Source organism: Macaca fascicularis, chromosome 11 (assembly GCF_037993035.2).
Source record: "Macaca fascicularis isolate 582-1 chromosome 11, T2T-MFA8v1.1".
Lineage (NCBI taxonomy): Eukaryota > Metazoa > Chordata > Mammalia > Primates > Cercopithecidae > Macaca > Macaca fascicularis.
This window is the reverse complement of record NC_088385.1, coordinates 126,419,398-126,437,431: the sequence shown is the minus strand read 5'-3', so window position 1 is coordinate 126,437,431 and position 18,034 is coordinate 126,419,398. Positions and strand designations below refer to the sequence as shown.

Sequence of the window (18,034 nt, the reverse complement as noted above, 5' to 3'; positions counted from 1 at the left end):
TGAATACATTAGATCAGGTAGGTGATTGGGAAGCTGGTTTTAAAGACAGGTTTTGTTTTCATGCACTTTGGAATAGAGCCGTGAGGAAATTAATACCTGTTGAAATATATTTGTAAGCATTAATTTGGGAACAACGGGTTTAAACTGCCTGCTATTTTATTATTATTATTATTATCAGGACTTTGAACTCTTATGGGTTGTGGGTTGGAAAAGTGACAGACGCGTCCCTTTCCCCACAGTGGGCTGCAAGGCCATTTCCCATCTAGCATCCCAGTTGTTACTCCTGAGAACTATACAAGTGTTCTGAGGTTAGCTTGGTGAGCTTGTGAGACTTCTGGCTTTTTAATACAACTTTATTTTATTTTACTTTTAAGCAAAATCATGACTGCAAAAAGCAGTTAATATGACAGAGAAGACCCAGGCAAAGAAGTATTCAAAGGCTAGTCTTTTCAGGAAAAATAGAAGTTTCCACCTGCATTGAAAAAGGCAAATAGATTGGAGACATTGGCAATTAGCTCAATTGAGTAAAAACCATCAGAACAATCATTAATGGAGGTGCTGGTATTAAAGAAAAGGCTGAGCCTAGGATGTTACTGAGTAGGACAAAGACTTTACATAAAGAATCCTACAGGTAGAAAGTGATATTCCTGTCGCACGTTGACACTATCTGTGTGGCTCAGCTGGACATTGACAGTAAATTTCAGGGGAGAGTTACTTTCATGAACACTGTCTCTTTTCATTTTGCTTTCCATAAACTGCTTATTTGCTGCTGATGACTATGCTAAAGTCAGAAGAGCAAAAAGTCGTGTCTGAAGTACTTTCAACCTCTTTACACCATATTTCTGGCTTTTCTTTCATTTCTTATGGGAAAAGTTTATTTTGTTCCAGGCATTTATGAAGTTGTCAGCAACGGAAGCATGTGTAAATTTAGATAACTTCAGTTAAGTATTGAGAGTCTTAAAGCTGCATGCTTTAAAATTTAAAGTGGTTAGATAAATAATGCTACATTCTTACAATGAAATAGAATGCATCCATGCAAAGATAGTTATTATGTTTGCATGGATATTGGATAGTAAATAATTTTTAAAGATATAATAATGTTATTGTTGTTATAGTTTTAAACAGTCCTTCTCTAAATAGTTTTAAACATTTATAGATAAAATGATTTAATGCTTCAGAATAATGGGAGAGAGGATAATGCATAAATGAAATCAGGTTGGTTATGATATGATTGTTGATCTGAGCAATGGGTGCATAGGAGTTTGTTATATTATTCTTTTTCATAGAGATGTGGTTTTGTCATGTTGTCCAGGCTGGTCTCGAACTTCTGGGCTCAAGCGATCCACCTGCCTCTGCCTCCCAAAGTGCTGGGATTACAGGCATGAGCCACCGCACCTGGCCCATTTGTTATATTATTCTGTCTGCCTTCATAGGTATTTGAGCATTTTTATACTAAAAAGTTGAAAGAAATGAAGTCACACACAGCTGTACATTTATTGAGGTTGTGAAAGGTGCTCATAATCTTTTGCTAAATAAAAAAGCAGGTAGTCTATACAGAATTTTTTTTTCTGTAAAAAATACACGTGGATCCATGAATGCATAGAAAAATTACTGAAAGTTGAGATGCCAAAATAGGGGCTATTCGTGCATGGGGTAATTATGGATAGTTTTATTACTTATTTATACATATTAATTGTTATTTTCTAGCTTTTCCAGATTGTATTATTTGTACATTTTAAACTTTAAAAAAAAACTGGGCTTGGGAAACTGGCAGTATCTTCTAAAGCTGAGCATATGCAAACTCTATGAGCCAATTATTTCACTTTTAGGTATATTCTGAAAAGAAGTATATACATATGTTCAGTAAAAAAAAAAAAAGTATAAGAATGTTCATAGCAGCTTTATTCATAATGGCTTTAAAGTGGAAATGACTCAAATGTCCATCAATACTAGAATGGATAAATTGTGCTATACTCATGCAATATGTACTATGCAGACACTGAGAGAGAACAGACTCCAAGTAATAGAGACAATATGGATAAATCTCAGAAAGACAATATTGAGTGAAAGAAACCAGGTACAATAACAGTGCTAACTGGATAATTCCATTGACTTAAAGCTCAAGACAAGAGGAACAAATCTAAATGTTAGAAGTCAGGAGAGTGATTTTCTTTGGGGTGTTAGAGACTGGAAGGGGATATGAGGAGGTTGCCTGGGAGGCTTTGGTAATATTCCTTCTGATGCTGATGTGGGTTACATGGGTGTGTTTGTTTCAGGAAAATTTATTGGGCTGGATGCTGAATGATTTGCGGGCTTTCCTGCATTATATTTCAATTAAAAGTTCAAAAAAATTATAGAGCTTATTGCATGTAGTGTCCACTCTAAGTGGTGAACTGGTGCTTTACCGTGCAAGCCTGTGGTTACATCCATTAGTGTAATGGCTTGTTCAACAATCCCAACAGGAAGAGATTTAAAATTAAATATGGAAATCCTGGATGAACAGCTGCATTTGCACAGCCTCCGCTTATAAACATCCTGACTCCCCCCGCCCCATATCATGTTTGCTCCAGCTGTCCCTAAAACATGGACCTCCAAGTTTCGGAATATGGGATATCTGGTGAACACACTGAATCTGGTGCTGAGCTCTGCCTGTAGCTGGGGTCAGGGAGAAATTAATGAGATCATGATCGTATTGTAAAATAGTTGCAGCCACTCAGGGAACATGAATGATGTAATACATGCACCCACCATTTACCAAGCGCTTACCGTGTGTCAGGCATTGTTCCAAGTGCTTTGCATGTATTAGCTTATTTAATCCTCATCACAGCCTTGGGAGAGAGAGTACTTTGCAATCTCCACTTTGGAGATCAGAGAAATTAGGCAGCTTTTTCATTGCTGTGTCTCAGTGTGGTACACCTCTAAAGGGCAGTCCTAGCTTCAGAGCTGCCCTTGGGATTGGCCAAGGTCTCTTTGTGGCTCCATCACAGTTCACCTTCTCCTTCCGCCCCACTCTGCATCCCCACTCCCTCACAGGTGTCGATCCTGAGACTACTTCCCGGTAAACCCCTGCACACAAACTTGCATCTCAGATGCTGTTTCTCTGGGAACCCATCCTACAACACATACTAAATGTCAATGGATTTTATATACAGATTTTATTTTTTATTTTAATTTTACTTTAAGTTCTGGGATACGTGTGCAGAATGTGCAGGTTTGTTACATAGGTATACACGTGCCATGGTGGTTTGCTGCACCTATCAACCCATCATGCCATCTAGGTTTTCAGTCCTGCATGCATTAGGTATTGTCCTAATGTTCTCCATCCCCCAGCCCCCACCCCCCGACAGGCCCTGGTGTGTGATGTTCCCCTACCTGTGTCCATGTGTTTTCATTGTTCAACTTCCACTTACGAGTGAGAACATGTGGTGTTTGGTTTTCTGTTTCTGTGTTAGTTTGCAGAGAATGATGGCTTCCAGCTTCATCCATGTTCCTCTAGTTATTTTTCCCTCACTGGGAGAATCATCCAAGGTGTCTAGTTGGCTATATGGCCAGAAATGGAAGTCATGCCTTAATGACTAGGAAGTGCTGGACTACCTATATTTAAGTAGGTTTCTTTACTATTGGACTTTACTGAGCTTGACAATATCACTGTGCACTAAGAATCTCTGGGATGGGGGTGAAGTTCACAACATTTCTTAAACTTCTGTGACTACAGAACACTTTTCTTCATGGTGCATTTTGTAGGATGGGTGCCCTGCTCAGTATACACTGGGAAACTTTGCGCAAGATGATCTGTTTGCTTATGGAGCTAAAATCTAGTTGGTCTCTTTAAATAATTGGCTCTCTCTGTTCATGACTTGGGAGAACAGAGGTCAGCATTGTTGCAATGATAATAAAAATGATAGAAGAGGGATAATTGCCATTCGCTGTGAGCATTTTGTCTCCTGACATTTCCTTTCTGACTGTAGCTGATCTGGACTCTCCCATTGGTAAATTAAGGATGTAAATGAATCAAATTCTGATCTGGGTACCCCCTTCTCCCCTCCACGTCTAGGGGAGTTACATATAATGTGGAGTCCACTTTGGATAACAGTCTCTCTCTCTCTCTCTCTCTCTCACATGTATGTGCATGCATGTGCACACACACACACAAGTTTGATCAACAGAATAAATTCACCTAAAGACCCATGTACCTAAGAGTTTCCTAGGGCAATGCAGGGACTGAGCTAACTCTTTTTTTTTCTTTTTTTGCCCAGAAGTGGGATGTATATACTGTTTGTCCTCTACAGAGTAAGATCTCATCCTGCATCTTCAATGATGAGGAGTATGTATTCTCATGGTCCAGGACCATGGAAGCCTAGAGAGCAGAAGATGCCAGAGTGATGTCCTCTAGTTAATTAAAGATAGGTGGGGCTACTGGGCTCTGAATTCCTTGGCCTCATCTCTGTTCTCCAGGTATTGTAGGATCTAAGAAAGGGAAGCAGAACGGGGGTTTTTATGTACATCATCTCATTCTGTCCTTATTCATACACAAAAATCCCTGTAGGAAGGCACAGTCCCATCCCAAGAGGAGAAATTGAGGCTCAGAGAGGTGAAATGACCAGCCCAAAGTCATCCAGCTGACAGGAGTCTGGTTGGGTCTCTCTGTCTGCATAGCTCATGTTTTTTGTTGCCACCCATGAATATTTTCAGATACTTTCAAGACAGCTAGCATAAAAAGACAGTGACTTCCTTTTATTGGTCTAGTCATATATTCCTCATCCGTATTGTTCTCAAAAGTCCCAACAGCAGTGTGGAATAGATCTCGTGATCTCTCTCTCCCATACCATAGATAAAGTAACTGAGGTCTAGAGAAGTGAATTCATTTGTGTACAGCCACCCAGCTAATAACTGGTAGAGTTAGGATTTCAGCCCACAGCTGATTCCAATGCCAGAAGACTTCTGACTATGCTCTGTGAGCCTGCAAAGCCTTGCTATAAAACTGAGCACATTGCTTGCCATCTGGAAAAGAATTTTGGAATACAAAGTTTTGTGCAAAGCCCTGTGTAACAAAAGGTTCAGAAGTTCACCATATTTTTGATGGTTAAATTTGAAAGCATGGTCCTCTAGTTAAATTCTCTTTTATTGGGGTCTTCCATGGCAGACTTTGACACAAGGAAGGGGAAAAAAAAGCTATTTACCCTCAGGAGAGAATAGTGTAAGAAAAGCAGAGAAAAAAAACACCTCACCCTAAAACTATGGTTAACTACAGGTGTCAAAGATACATAAAGATACCAGAAACAGAGAAAAATGGGTAGGGCCTCTGGGTCACATCCAAGATGATAAAACTGCAATTAACTTGAGACAGGTCCCTCCAACCCATAGCAGCAACGTACCCATGGGCTGTGCAGTTGTGTTGACCAGTTCTGGGCTAAGAACATGAGGTCAAGTGTTTGTCCTTATGGGACAAACTAGTGACTCGTTAATGGCCACTTGCTGTCTGCAGGGTGTGAGGGAGATGTGACTCATGGGGACTAAGGTCTTCTTTGAGTGATTCACAAGATACATTTCAGAAACCTTAACTATGCCTGCATTCAAGGTATTGAACAACATATAAATCCATGATCTTAAACAATCCTGGGGCTTTGAGGCAAGGTCTCAAGTCTGGGGGAGGGAATGGTGGGAAGAACCAGGGTTGAACTTCTAAACGAAGTTCTGGGTTACTGGCTATGGGTGTGGGGATCCTGAGTGTTGAACGATGAGATGCAGAAGCGACTGAGAGCAGTCAGTAAATGCCTGAGATCAACAATAATTTTTCCAACTACTTAAATTCACTTAAAGGGAGCCTCATTCATAAAGGGATTTGGGTGAGGTCTGTTCCTCCTGCTGGTCCCTCATACCCCAACCCTCAATTTGAGTTAATAAGATGCCATTATATATATATATATCTCAAAGTTTTCTTTTGAGATTTCTAATTTAGAGATGACAAACAAATTAAATCCCATGTAACCATTCTGTTCCATGGTGGTAGCTGCCTGGAATGCTAGGCTGAGAAGGTTTTTAGAAAATCTGGGTTCGAATAAAAGAGTGCTGTGATCCATTAGTGATGTCTGCCCTGGGCACAGAAGAGAGAAGTGGGGATACATGTGCCACCTAACTGTCATCGAACTTGCATTGTTTCAATGCAATTATTAGTTTTATCCCTTCTTATTTCTAAGAAAGGAGAAGCTCGCCCTACCTGCCAGCCAAGACACAAACCATATCTCGAAGTGACCATCATTAACACTATGAAACACCATTAATGCAAAAAGAAGCCCAAGAAATAGGGGTGGTGGGATGACAAAAGTGCCACATGTCCTCTTGATTTCTCTGCACTTTATGAATAAGGAAATCATTTTTATTGGGCTCTTCGGTTGGCAAACTAGCCTACTGGAGAGGTGATTATTTTAAGAGTACTTATTGGGGTCATAAGGGATATGAAAGGTCTCATGGAAATCCAAGATCAGAAATTCACAGAGAGAAGAACTGGAGATTTTCTATAGAAGATAGCTTCAGGGACCTGAGTAATGCAGTTAAAAGTATTGGCATCACTTAAGGGGATTTGCTTGCTTCTCTTTGCTTGCTGTGTTCTCTAATTTCCTAATTGGCTTCTTCTCCATCTTTTCTCAGTTTAAAGCATCTGATCACCTATAGTCATTATTCCCTGGAACCTCTGGCTCCAAACAGCTCACCATGGCCCTCTGGCCTCCCTTTCTCTTAGTGTTTCAACCTCTGTGCCCACTGCTGTCTGCTTAAATGACATGTTTTCCACTTTACATTCCGAAGAGTGAGACTCTGATTTGTACAGGTTATCTAATGATGCTAGCTCATGTCTCCAAGGCCAGTGCAGAATTAGCTGTATGATTGTGGTAGTCTGAAAAAATGGCCCCAAATCTCCACCATTTGTAGTGTGACTTTGAAGCTGTTTCCATTGAGAAGTAGAATCTATTTTTCCACCTTTAACTTGCTCTGGATTTGTGACTTGCTTTGGCCACAAGAATATGGCAAAAGTGATGTTTTGCCAGTTCCTAACTTAAAGCTCAAGAGGTCTCACATACTTTCATTCTTTCTTAGGACCACAAGTCCTGGCTGACCTACTTGAGAGCAAGATACCATGTTGTTCTGCCCAAGACTATCCTAGGCCTACCTAGAGCCAGCTGACTTCCAAACATATGAGAGAATCCAGCCAAGATCAGCAAAACCACCTCCCTGACCCTCAGCTAATTACAGGTGCACAAGGGAGCCCATCTGAGGCTGGAGAACCTCCCAGTGGAACCATAGCCTCACAATCACTAATAAATGCTCATTGTTTTAAGTTACTGAGTTTTGGGGGTAGTTTGTTATGCAGCAATAGCTGACCGATACAATGACTTTGAGTAGATATCTGAACTTCTCTGAGTCTTAGTTTTCTCATTTGAGAAATTAATCAACAAAACTTTTCCTGCCTGCCTTGGGGAAGATTATAAGATGATATGTAAATACAAACTTCAGAATATTTATTTAGTGCCCACTCTATGCCAAGCACTGAGCTAGACCCTGGGATTTGCGGGACAGGTTAATTCTTTTGTAGGGCAACATTACTACCTCTTCCTTCCAGCCTAGACCAGTCATCAGTAAGTCAAAGTGGACACTCCTGTTTGAATGGCAGTGGAAAAGGGAGAAGTTATCAGGCTCACCTGGAAGGCCTAAAGCAATGAGCTAGGTATCTTATCTCTTGATTTACCCACAAATTAATTTATAAGCCACTTTACTTATTCACTTTCCCTACTAAGTTAATAAGCCTTCCCCTTTATTTTAACCGATAAATTCTAGAGATGGACAAGATAATTAATTCATCCCATCAATAAACACTTTCTTGGAACCATGACAGTGGACATGACATAGTGCATACTGTGAGATCTCTCACATGCTAGCGTGAGAGATGGAAACAGGTCACTGTAGAATGTGAATGCACAGTGCAGCCTTTTCCTTAGGCTCCCACATCCAATCTGTTAGCCAGTCTTGTGGCTCTACCTCCAAAGGAATCCTGAATCCATCCACTTCTCCCCAGTTCACTGCCGTTTCCCTGATTGAAGCCATTGTCATCTTTCACCATAGCCTCTATGCAGTGGATGGCATGCTCTTTTAAAAATCAGATTATATCCATCACTTGCTCAGAATGCTCCTATGGTTCTTGTGGCACTTACACTAAAACCCACACTTTTCATTGCAGCCTACAAGGCAGTGTGTGGGCTAGCCCTTAACCAGCTCTTCAATTTTATCTCTTGTCTCTCTTATCCTCTCTCACTCTGCTCTGGCCACCCAGCTCACCTCAGTTCTTCCAGCATTTTCAGCTTGTTCTGACTTTGGTACCCATTCATTTCTTGTTCTCCGAAATATACCACCTTTCACCGTGCTATGTCTTTATTGGGATGGTTCATTCTCACCATTCAGGTATTGGGCCCAGGGTTACCTTTACAAACAACTCTTCTCTGACAGCTGTAGCTAAAGCATCAGCTTCTTCATCACCACTATTTAAACATCACCTGGTTTTAGATCCCCACCTTCAAATTCTGCTTATTTACGTGTTAATTTGATTGTCATTTTTACCTCATTATAATGCAAGTCATCATCTCTTATTCATCAAAGACAAGAGTCTTGTCTGTTTTGTTCATCTCCAATATATACAGAAATGCCTGGTGTACACCTGGTGATACCTCATACTCAATAAATATTTGTTGGAAAAAAATGAATGAGCGCAGAGGGCTGAAGAGGTACCAAGAAGAAGTGCCTAACCCAATTAAAATAAAAAAGAATAGCTTCTTTCTCTCCTCCAAATTCCACCTTTGTTATTTCTGATTACTTTGCTTCAGCTGTCTACCAAACACAGCTGGAAAGCAAAGTCTCAGACCTCGCAAACACATGCATCACCTGGACCCTGCTGGGGGTAGGGGAGAGTGGATAATTCATCACTGTTTATATGCAATTGCCTGGACCTAACTAAATTTTGCCAAGAGTTAATCATGGCTTCATGTTCAACATTTCAGTTGTTTTCATTGCAGAGATGTTTATTTTCCTTAAAACATTCACAATGAAAAGCGCTGGCACCTTTGCAGGAAGGTATGTCATCGGGCTTCAAGAGTCAACCAAGAACTGGGCACATACAAAGAGGCCTTGATTGTCAACTTCCGCGAGAAATTCGGCAAGTTTGTGCATAGCGTGCTGCTTAGTGCCACTGAACATCTGATGGAACAGGCGAGGAGGAAAGCAGTTAGAATCTTATTCTTTTTAGCATCAGATTAAATTGGCCATGAAACCAGGGATAGTGCCATTGAATTACAAGAGGGCTAAAATATTAAATAAAAATCCAGGAGACAGTAAAGTAGCTTGGCTTAAGGTGGGCTAGTCTCTAACAGGAGGGGAAACAAAGTTAAGAAACAACGGATGGAAAAGTCAACATCATCTTTGTTAACAATTTGCCTCATTTAATACTGGGATATGGGGTCAGGGAGTTTGCACCACTTGGAGAGATGACTTCACTTTGAAAACATGGTGTTTCCTTCTGAAGGGGAATCCTGATTCCTTCCTTAATGTCCATGGGATCCAGAAGTGTGGCCAGATGGAACATCTCATTGTCGTTTCTTTCTTGCTTGCTTGTGGCTTTTCTGTCTGGCCTTTTCCCCATTCTCCTTTGTGTCCAGCAGTAGGACAGGCTAAGCGTGTCCAAGGAGAGTGTTAAATCTCAGCTTTAACATTTAAGGTGTCTGTTGGGAGTGACAGACTGAGCTGGCCAACTGAAGAGTGGCACAACAACTGCTGCCTGTATCACCTTTTATTAATAATGAATCCCCTCTATTCTACTGGGTTAGTGGGAGTTGGAACCTTTGTCATTCTTGGGGCAAGTACCCAGTGGTGTGCTGGTGAATGTTTAACAATTGGCTCCCTGTCGGGGGAAGTGAGCCCTGATTTGTAGTGCTTGTTGATTTCCACAGTGCAAATATTGTCAACATGGTGCAAATATTCCCACCAGTTGCTTTCGACCTACCAAAGTGGTGACGTCAGTGAACACAGAGCTGGGAAGAGATTGGTGGTGGCACTCCTTATATACTCTTTCCACCACATAGATACTACAACCATTGATAGCCTCTAGAGCATAGCTATTAGCAAACTGTATAAAACAATTAGGAAGGGATGAGTTCTAAGTATTTATTACCTGTGCTTTAATAGAATGTATTTAATTGTATTTAATTGTAAATTCATATCATTAATTTCTAATAATAGCTGTGTTTAACAACTGGTTTGCAATTATAGATATACATTTATATAATTAATCTTTAACAATAGCTGTGTTTAATAATTGGTTCAATAATTTTCCACTGAAAATTTAGCATTGGGCTCTAGTTACAAGCTGGCACACCACTACTTTGTCACCCTTAGGCTGAGTTGAGTCTAGGTCGAGGCATCTACTGGCATCTATCTCATCAACAGCCATTTGTCTACAGTGTACAGATTCTTGTGGAGACCCTCATTCCTCAGGCTCTAGATATTCTGATATATCTTTGCAGCTGCGGCTCTTGGTTGGCCTCATCTACCTGGTGGCTGATAATATTCAGCTAGTAAGAACTAACATGGTCATATTGGTTGGGTATGGCCAGAGTCTGTTATGACTGACTGGTGCCCATGAAATTCTGTATTTGGAACCTCTCTTCTGATCCAGCGTCCCTGCTGCACTATTCTTTGTGAAGCCTGGAACATCCTCCGGGCAAAGCTGTGGAACAGAGTGCAATTCCCTTTTGGGAGGCTCATCCCCCGCCGTGCCATCTTCTTTCTCAGCTGCCTGCTACCGCTGCTGTCACTACTCAGATATTTCTTGGCTTCTTGATCCTATGTGTCACCAGTCCCTGGGGCTCCAAGGTTCCCAAGGCATCAGTCTCAAAAGTCCTCTAACTTGGGTTCAAGCATTGTAGATGAAACTGTCATTGCAAAATTGTAACAGACAATGAAAGACATCTGACTTAACCAACTCCATCTTGCTTCTAACCTCCAACCTGTCCTTGTTCATTCCTGGGCATAAGCTGAACTATGGAGGAACTTAGTTTATGATTTAAAAACAAAGGGCCGGGCGCGGTGGCTCACACCTGTAATCCTAGCACTTTGGGAGGCCGAGGCGGGCGGATCATGAGGTCAGGAGATAGAGACCATTCTGGCTAACACGGTGAAACCCCATCTCTACTAAAAATACAAAAAAATTAGCTGGGCATGGTGGCAGGCACCTGTAGTCCCAGCTACTCAGGAGGCTGGCGTGAACCTGGGAGGCAGAGGTTGCAGTGAGCCAAGATTGTGCCACTGCACTCCAGCCTGGGCGAGAGAGCGAGACTCTGTCTCAAAAAAGACGATAACGGCCGTGTCTCAAAACAAATCTCCTTTTTGCCTGGGGACTAGATTGCCTTTGCAGGACTAACAAATTAGCCACAAGACTAGAAATTATGGTTTAGGAGTCATGCAGCTGGAGGCTACAAGATTCTGACCTTCCCTCAACTGCTTCTAAGATCAGCGCTTGAGATATTTTGCAGACCCCGTACTTGATGGATCAGCTGGTACCACCCAGATGGATAAACTGGCTCATCTAATCTTGTGGTCCCCACCCAAGAACTGACTTAGCACAAGAGGATAGCTTCAATTCCCTATGATTTCATCTCTGACCCTACCAATCAGCACTCCCGACTCACTGGGCTCCAGATTATCCTTAAAAACTCTGACCCCCAAATGCTCAGGGAGACTGATTTGAGTAATAATAAAACTTTGGTCTCCCACACAGCTGGCTCTGTGTGAATTACTCTTTCTCTATTGCAATTCCCCTGTCTTGATAAATCAGCTCTGTCTAGGCAGCAGGCAAGGTGAACCCACTGGGCAATTACAAATTCAGATAAGGTGAATCCCCTGGGCAGTTACGCAGAGGCCAGTATGTCTGAAACTAACAGAGGATCCTTGTGGCTCTCAGCCCTAAATTTGGAGATCCAAGTTCAAATCCTGCCTCTGAGCTCAGCTCTGCAAGGGAATCTGAGACTACGCCCTGCTGGCCTCTTTGAGCTGGATCATTCTCTGCAGGAACATCCCAGCATTGACTCTTATGTATTAGTCTGTTGGAGCTGCCCTCACAGAATACCACACCCTGAGCGGCTTAAACAACAGACATTTATTTTCTCACAGTTCTAGAGGCTGGAAGCTGAAGGTGCAGGTGCCGGCAGGGTTGGTTTCTCCTGAGGCCTCTCTCCTAGGCTTGTGGATGGCTGCCTTCCTGCTGTGTCCTCATGTGACCTTTTCTCTGTGTGCTCATGCCTGATGTCACTTCCTCTTTCACAAGGACACCAATCACATTGGATTAAGTAAGGTCCCACCCTTTGACTTCCTTTAGCCTTACTTGTTTCTTTAATGGTCATATCTCCAAAAAAATTACACTGGGGCTTAGGGTTTCAACATATTAATGTGTGTGTGTGTGTGTGTGTGTGTGTGTGTGTGTGTGTGTGTGTGTGTGGTGGGGGGCAGGGGCACAATTTAGTCCATAACAATTATTGGGTACTTGAAATGTGACTGGTCCAAATTGACATGTGTTCTAAGTATGAAATGCATCCCAGATTTTTCATCATTCATTATTTTTCATCCCTTCATCACTTTTCATCATGTGTTAGAAAACATAATGAAAAGCATCTCCTCAATACATTTTAATACTGATTACATGTCAAATAATAGTATTTTGGAGGTATTGAGTTAACAATATTATTAGAATTACTTTCACCTGTTTCTATTTACTTTTTCTAGTGTGGCTACTCAGAAGCTTAAAATTACACACAAGACTCAAATTATGTTTCACTAGACAGTGTCTAGAGACCCTCAGATAGCCGACACAGCTACCCCCCGCAGTCAGTGGGAAGATGGCCCTCTGGGACCCTCTCTTCACCTCTCCCCTAGGTCCTTTAACTCCTTTCCCTTCCCCCGCCTTCCAGGAGTCCTCTTGGGCTCAGTCATCAGTTCCATCAAGGTGTGCTGCTGGATGGGGCAGGGTGGAGATTCCGGTAGCGGTGAAGAAGGGTGGCTTTCAGAAGATGGAGGTGAAGGGAGAGGGTATCTCACTCTGCCTCTCACTGCATCTGGCTCAGAGTGGGAGATGTCTAAGATAAACAGAACTTCCCTACTGCCTAGATTACCCCTCTCAGCATATGTCTTATGTGTTTTGTGCTAATAGAGTCTTCATCTGTTACTCTGTCTTGAGTTGCTTTGCCAAAAGTTTCGTTTTAGGACCCTATCTTGGGATGTTCCAGGTCTCAGGAAAGCATTAAGGGAAAGGAAAGAAAACTTCCGTCTCACCATACAGAGATGATCAAAACATGGTCCTGGGCCTCAATCATCAGGGAGGGAAGGAATGGGGAGCGAGGAAAGATAGGAACAGCCTTGTATTCAAGGCCATATGAGGGGCACTTTATCTGCTTTATTTCCCTTGGTTCTTCTAACAACCTCCTATTATTCTCATTTTACAGATAGGGAAAGAGAGGCCCAGAGAGTTCAAATAACTCCCCCAGCATCGCAGCCAGCAGGTAGCAGGACCAGAATTTGAGAATGACTCTGACTTCATGGTATCATCATGTAGGTCTGGAGTGAAAAGGGAAGGTTTTCGGGAGCTTGGGGAACTTTCTTGAGTTGGATTCAGGTCCAGGAAGAAAAGCAGAGGGAATTCTAGGCAGGTGGCTGGAGGCTGGCATGGCATGGGTACTCCCTGGGAAGTCCAACTGACAAAGTGATCCTGCCCTCTGCTCCTCCCAGGGTTACCCTCCTGTAAGTCTTCTGCTCAGTGTTCAGGATTGGGGGATGCTGGGACTGGGCAAGGACTTGTAGGCAACACCCCATAGCCTGCTCGTGCCTGTTGGGTTGTCTATGGATCATTCCCTGCTGGGCTCACTCACCGGCTTCGTATAAGGTCCTTTTTGAGGTTTATTATTTCCTTGTCCATATACTTGATGCTCTTCATTGGCTTGTCTGGGACCTGATGAGAAGACAAGGGGTGAAAGTAAAAGGAGTGTTAGTACAACGGTTCCAAATGGAGACAGGCACAGGAGGCTCATGGGTTTATCGGAGATGTATGGCTAGGTTTAAGGGGTCCTGGGCAGCACAGAGTCTACCTTGACACCAAAGAGGGGCCTGCTGTGTGACAAAGTGGACATGGTAAGGGCTTTGGAGACAGGTGGACCTGAGCTCTGACCCTGGTTCTGTCTGGTGACCAGCTGTGTGACCTTGAACAAATTACTTAACCTCTCTGAAGAATTTGGGCTTCAATTTCTTCAGTAGAATGGGGAAATAACTCCTACTGTGTTTTGAGGATTAAATTAATTGCTAAATTCCTCACTGATAGCTAGCATTAGATAAATGGAAGCTACTACTATTAGCATTACACTTTAAAGCAAACAATTAGGCATTAAAAATAATTATTATTGGTGGTGTTTCATCTGATTTGGAGAGCTGAATCTTGTCAATGTAAAGATGCAAATGTACTCCCCCTCTCTTCCTGCCCTCATAGCAGAGGTTTATGAATGAATTATCCAGATAATTGCTTGCAGGTTTTTTCTTTCTCCCTATTAATTTGCCTTGACTATACCCAGGGGAAACCTCACATTACTCAGAAGTTGATACATGCTCAATATAAAGAAGAGAGATAAATTAACTATATTATACTATTATTATTATTTTATTTTTTTAGAGACAGGATCACACTGTCACTGAGGCTAGAGTGCAGCTCACTGCAGCCTCGAGCTCCTTGGCCCAAGTGATCCTCTTGCTTCAGTCTCCCAAGTAAGACTAGGATTACAGGTTCAAGCTATCATACTTGGCAAATTATATTTTAGTGAAAAAGTCATTTTTCTTAACCCACAGTTTGGAGAAACAATAATCAGAATATTACCTGGATTATCTTGTCTTGAAATTTTCCTGCATCTTAGGATTTTTTTTTACATAAAAAAATACTAAGAAATTATGGGAAAATAGACGTTCTCAGATAAAGCTGGTAAATACTTTGTGCTGATATTTCAGAAGGGCTATTCATCAATGCATACCAGATGCTTTAGAAATGAGCATGTCCTTGGATCCAACAATTCTGCTGTCAAGAATCCTAAGGAAATATCCTTTCATGGGTATAGAGGTTCATCAACAAAATTGTTCACCAGCATGCTGCTTGTAATAGCAAACTATTGGAAAACAACTTTACATCTCACAATAGAAGACAGGTTAAATAATTATGGTGCATCTACACAATGGAATACGATGCAGCAATTAAGTATAATGGCAACATAATGTAAGTATGTTTATTGATATATAAAGATGTTTGATTTATTTGAGCCAAAAGACATGTTACAAAGTAATATTTATAGCATGATTCTATTTTGGTTTTTGAAAAATGATCTATGTGGATATACACATATTGAAGATATGAAATGACATAGCTCCAAAATGCAGTGATTTTCTCTGGGGATGAGATTATGGCAGGTTTTATTTCTTTTTCTTAGCTGATGTGCATTTCCTATAACTTTGCAATAAATATTAATTAATTACATAATGAGAGAGAAAAGATTTTAAAAGTAAATGGCAAAGTGAAATTTGACAAAGACTGGTTGGTAGTACTGTACTGAGAGTGTTTTTTGAAGGCAGGGTGAGAACAGGGTGGCTGCTCACTAACAGAAATCCCAATATCTATGTGTGGGAGGAGGCAAAGTGTTTTCTCTGCAGCCACCATCAGTGAAATTGGGCTATGGTGCCTACTGCTCTGGGGTTTTGAAGTGTAAAGTGAAAGTTGAGAAGCATAGTTGTTTCAAAGTTGAATGACGTTTGTGGAAGAGTTGGGTGGGAGACAGAGTGGGAGATGAAGTGGAGGAAGGAACTACTTCTGGCCTGCTTGATTCCATTTTTCTCCTGGGTTGGCCAATACATGTTCCCATGTAAGGCAGCACAGATGAAGGGTGAAGAGTCTATGGCAATTCCACAGAATATTTGTAACTGTAGCTATTACTTGCCCACTTGAGAAAGTGGGGCCAGGCACGGTGGCTCATGCCTGTAATCCTAGGATTTTGGGAGGCTGAGGTGGGAGGATGGCTTGAACTCAGGAATTTGAGGCCAGACTAGGCAACATGACAAAACCCTGTCTCTACAAAAAATACAAAAAAATTAGCTAAGCATGTGGTGGTGCATGCCTGTAATCCCAGCTGCTCAGGAAGCTGAGGTAGGAGGATTGCTTGGGCCCAGGAGGTCAAAGTTACTGTGACCGGAGATAGCGCCACTGCAGTCCAGCCTGGGTGATGGAGCAAGACCCAGTCACACACACACACGCACACACACACACACACACACACACACAGGAAAATATAAAGGATGCAAAACAAAATAAAACATCTGAATAGCCTTGAATCAGGTCAACTGGATAGGAAACAATGAAATCATTTACAACCTTTGTCTCTTTGGTTAATATTAGTAATGAATTACAGGTACTATATCTTGCTCATCTCAGTATACCAGGTGGCCTCAACTCTTGGCTGGAAATTGATGGTAGACCTATCAGTGTTCATCTTGAGGAGTGGGTGAAGCGGGTGGAGAGACCACCCTCTAACGAGGCATGTAAGGAACTCCAGGAGTACTTTCCCAAGCTTTTGCATAATGAACATTCGTTTGTCTCACACATCCAACATCTGTTCACTCTCCTTGTTGATACCAGTTAGTTCCCTGGTTAGGCCCTTTGCCTTTCCTTCACTCGGCACTTGCATCTTGGGAGATGCTCATGGTACCAGCAGCAGGGGAGGCCCTGAATGACTGAAGCCAAACAGCACAAACCATCCCTTGTCAACCTGTTGGTTTACAGATGGTCATGTGACCCAGTTTGGGCAAATGAGATGCAAGCATTTTCTAGGGGCTTCTGGGAAGCACAGGCAGAGATGTTCTCTTTCCTCACTGACTAGAAATGGGGAAGCAGATAGCCCCTGGGAGTTGCTCACAGCCATTTTGTGCCCATGAGGGTAGCCAGCCTTGGGCAAAGATGATGTGGAAGAAAAGCAGAGAAGAGAGTCAGAGAAAAACTCATCCCATGGTGCCTTGTTGAAATGATCAAGCTTCATTGGAATCTTGACTTTCCATGAACATTTCCTTTATTATTTATAACAGCTTAAATTAGGTTTTCTGTTACCTGCAGCCACAGAATTCTATCTGAAATGCATCCCTCTCTTAGGAGTAGCAAAACAGCTAAGAGACTGAGACTTCTTTTAACTGATTGTTCTTCCTTTCCCAACACTGCTTTTGAGGTATCAAGATCAGATGACCCCAATTCTGGTATATTTTACAGTGAAAGCAATGAGATTGGCCATGTTGAGATCAAATATTTGAAAATGAGGTTGCCTGTCTTTCTAATCCCACTTATTCTGGAGAACCTCATTATATATTTCCCGCAGGCCCAAAGTAACTTTCCAAAAAGATGCATGAACTAAGCATATTTATAAATGAAGGACAAATAAGTACATCAGAAATTTTCCTGCCAGATAATTTGAAAACACATGATTGAAACCCTGTTTTATGCCACGGTCATGTCTTTACCACTCTCCTAAACATCTCAAATTTCACCTTCTTCATGAAACAACTATGATAATGTCCAACATGGAAGCATTTGTTTTTCAAATGTCACCTAATGATAGTTGCCTGGGCACCAGGAATTCACATCATTGTGTAAGAGTGGATTTGTATCGACTGGGATTGGTACTGAATTGTGTCCTCAACTTGACGCCGACTTTAGCAGCATGAGATGCACCCCCCCCCCAACACTCACAACGATGTCAGCATTTCAATGGATTCTCAGGAAACCATTTTTGTCAAAGTATAATTTTATAATTATAAATGTAAGTTTACGATTATAACTTTATAATTATAGTTTTGTTTAATTAAAATTATAATAAGCCAGCAGAAATAACTAGTTCTCAGGACATTTACAAATATCATTTGATATTAAATGAAAAAT

At 41.7% G+C, this 18,034-nt stretch overlaps 2 protein-coding genes across 17 annotated transcripts in view; one reads left to right on the top strand and one right to left on the bottom strand.

The window, feature by feature from the left end:
• The window catches only part of CCDC60 (coiled-coil domain containing 60), a 207,481-nt gene that overhangs the window by 103,833 nt on the left and 85,614 nt on the right, over nt 1–18,034 (bottom strand). The window contains exon 2 of the mRNA XM_005572376.4: nt 13,956–14,035. Coding sequence (XP_005572433.3) covers nt 13,956–14,035 — 80 coding nt within the window. The remainder of the gene's footprint in view (nt 1–13,955; nt 14,036–18,034) is intronic.
• The window catches only part of LOC107126792 (putative uncharacterized protein encoded by LINC00269), a 214,597-nt gene that overhangs the window by 161,718 nt on the left and 34,845 nt on the right, over nt 1–18,034 (top strand). The window lies entirely within an intron of this gene.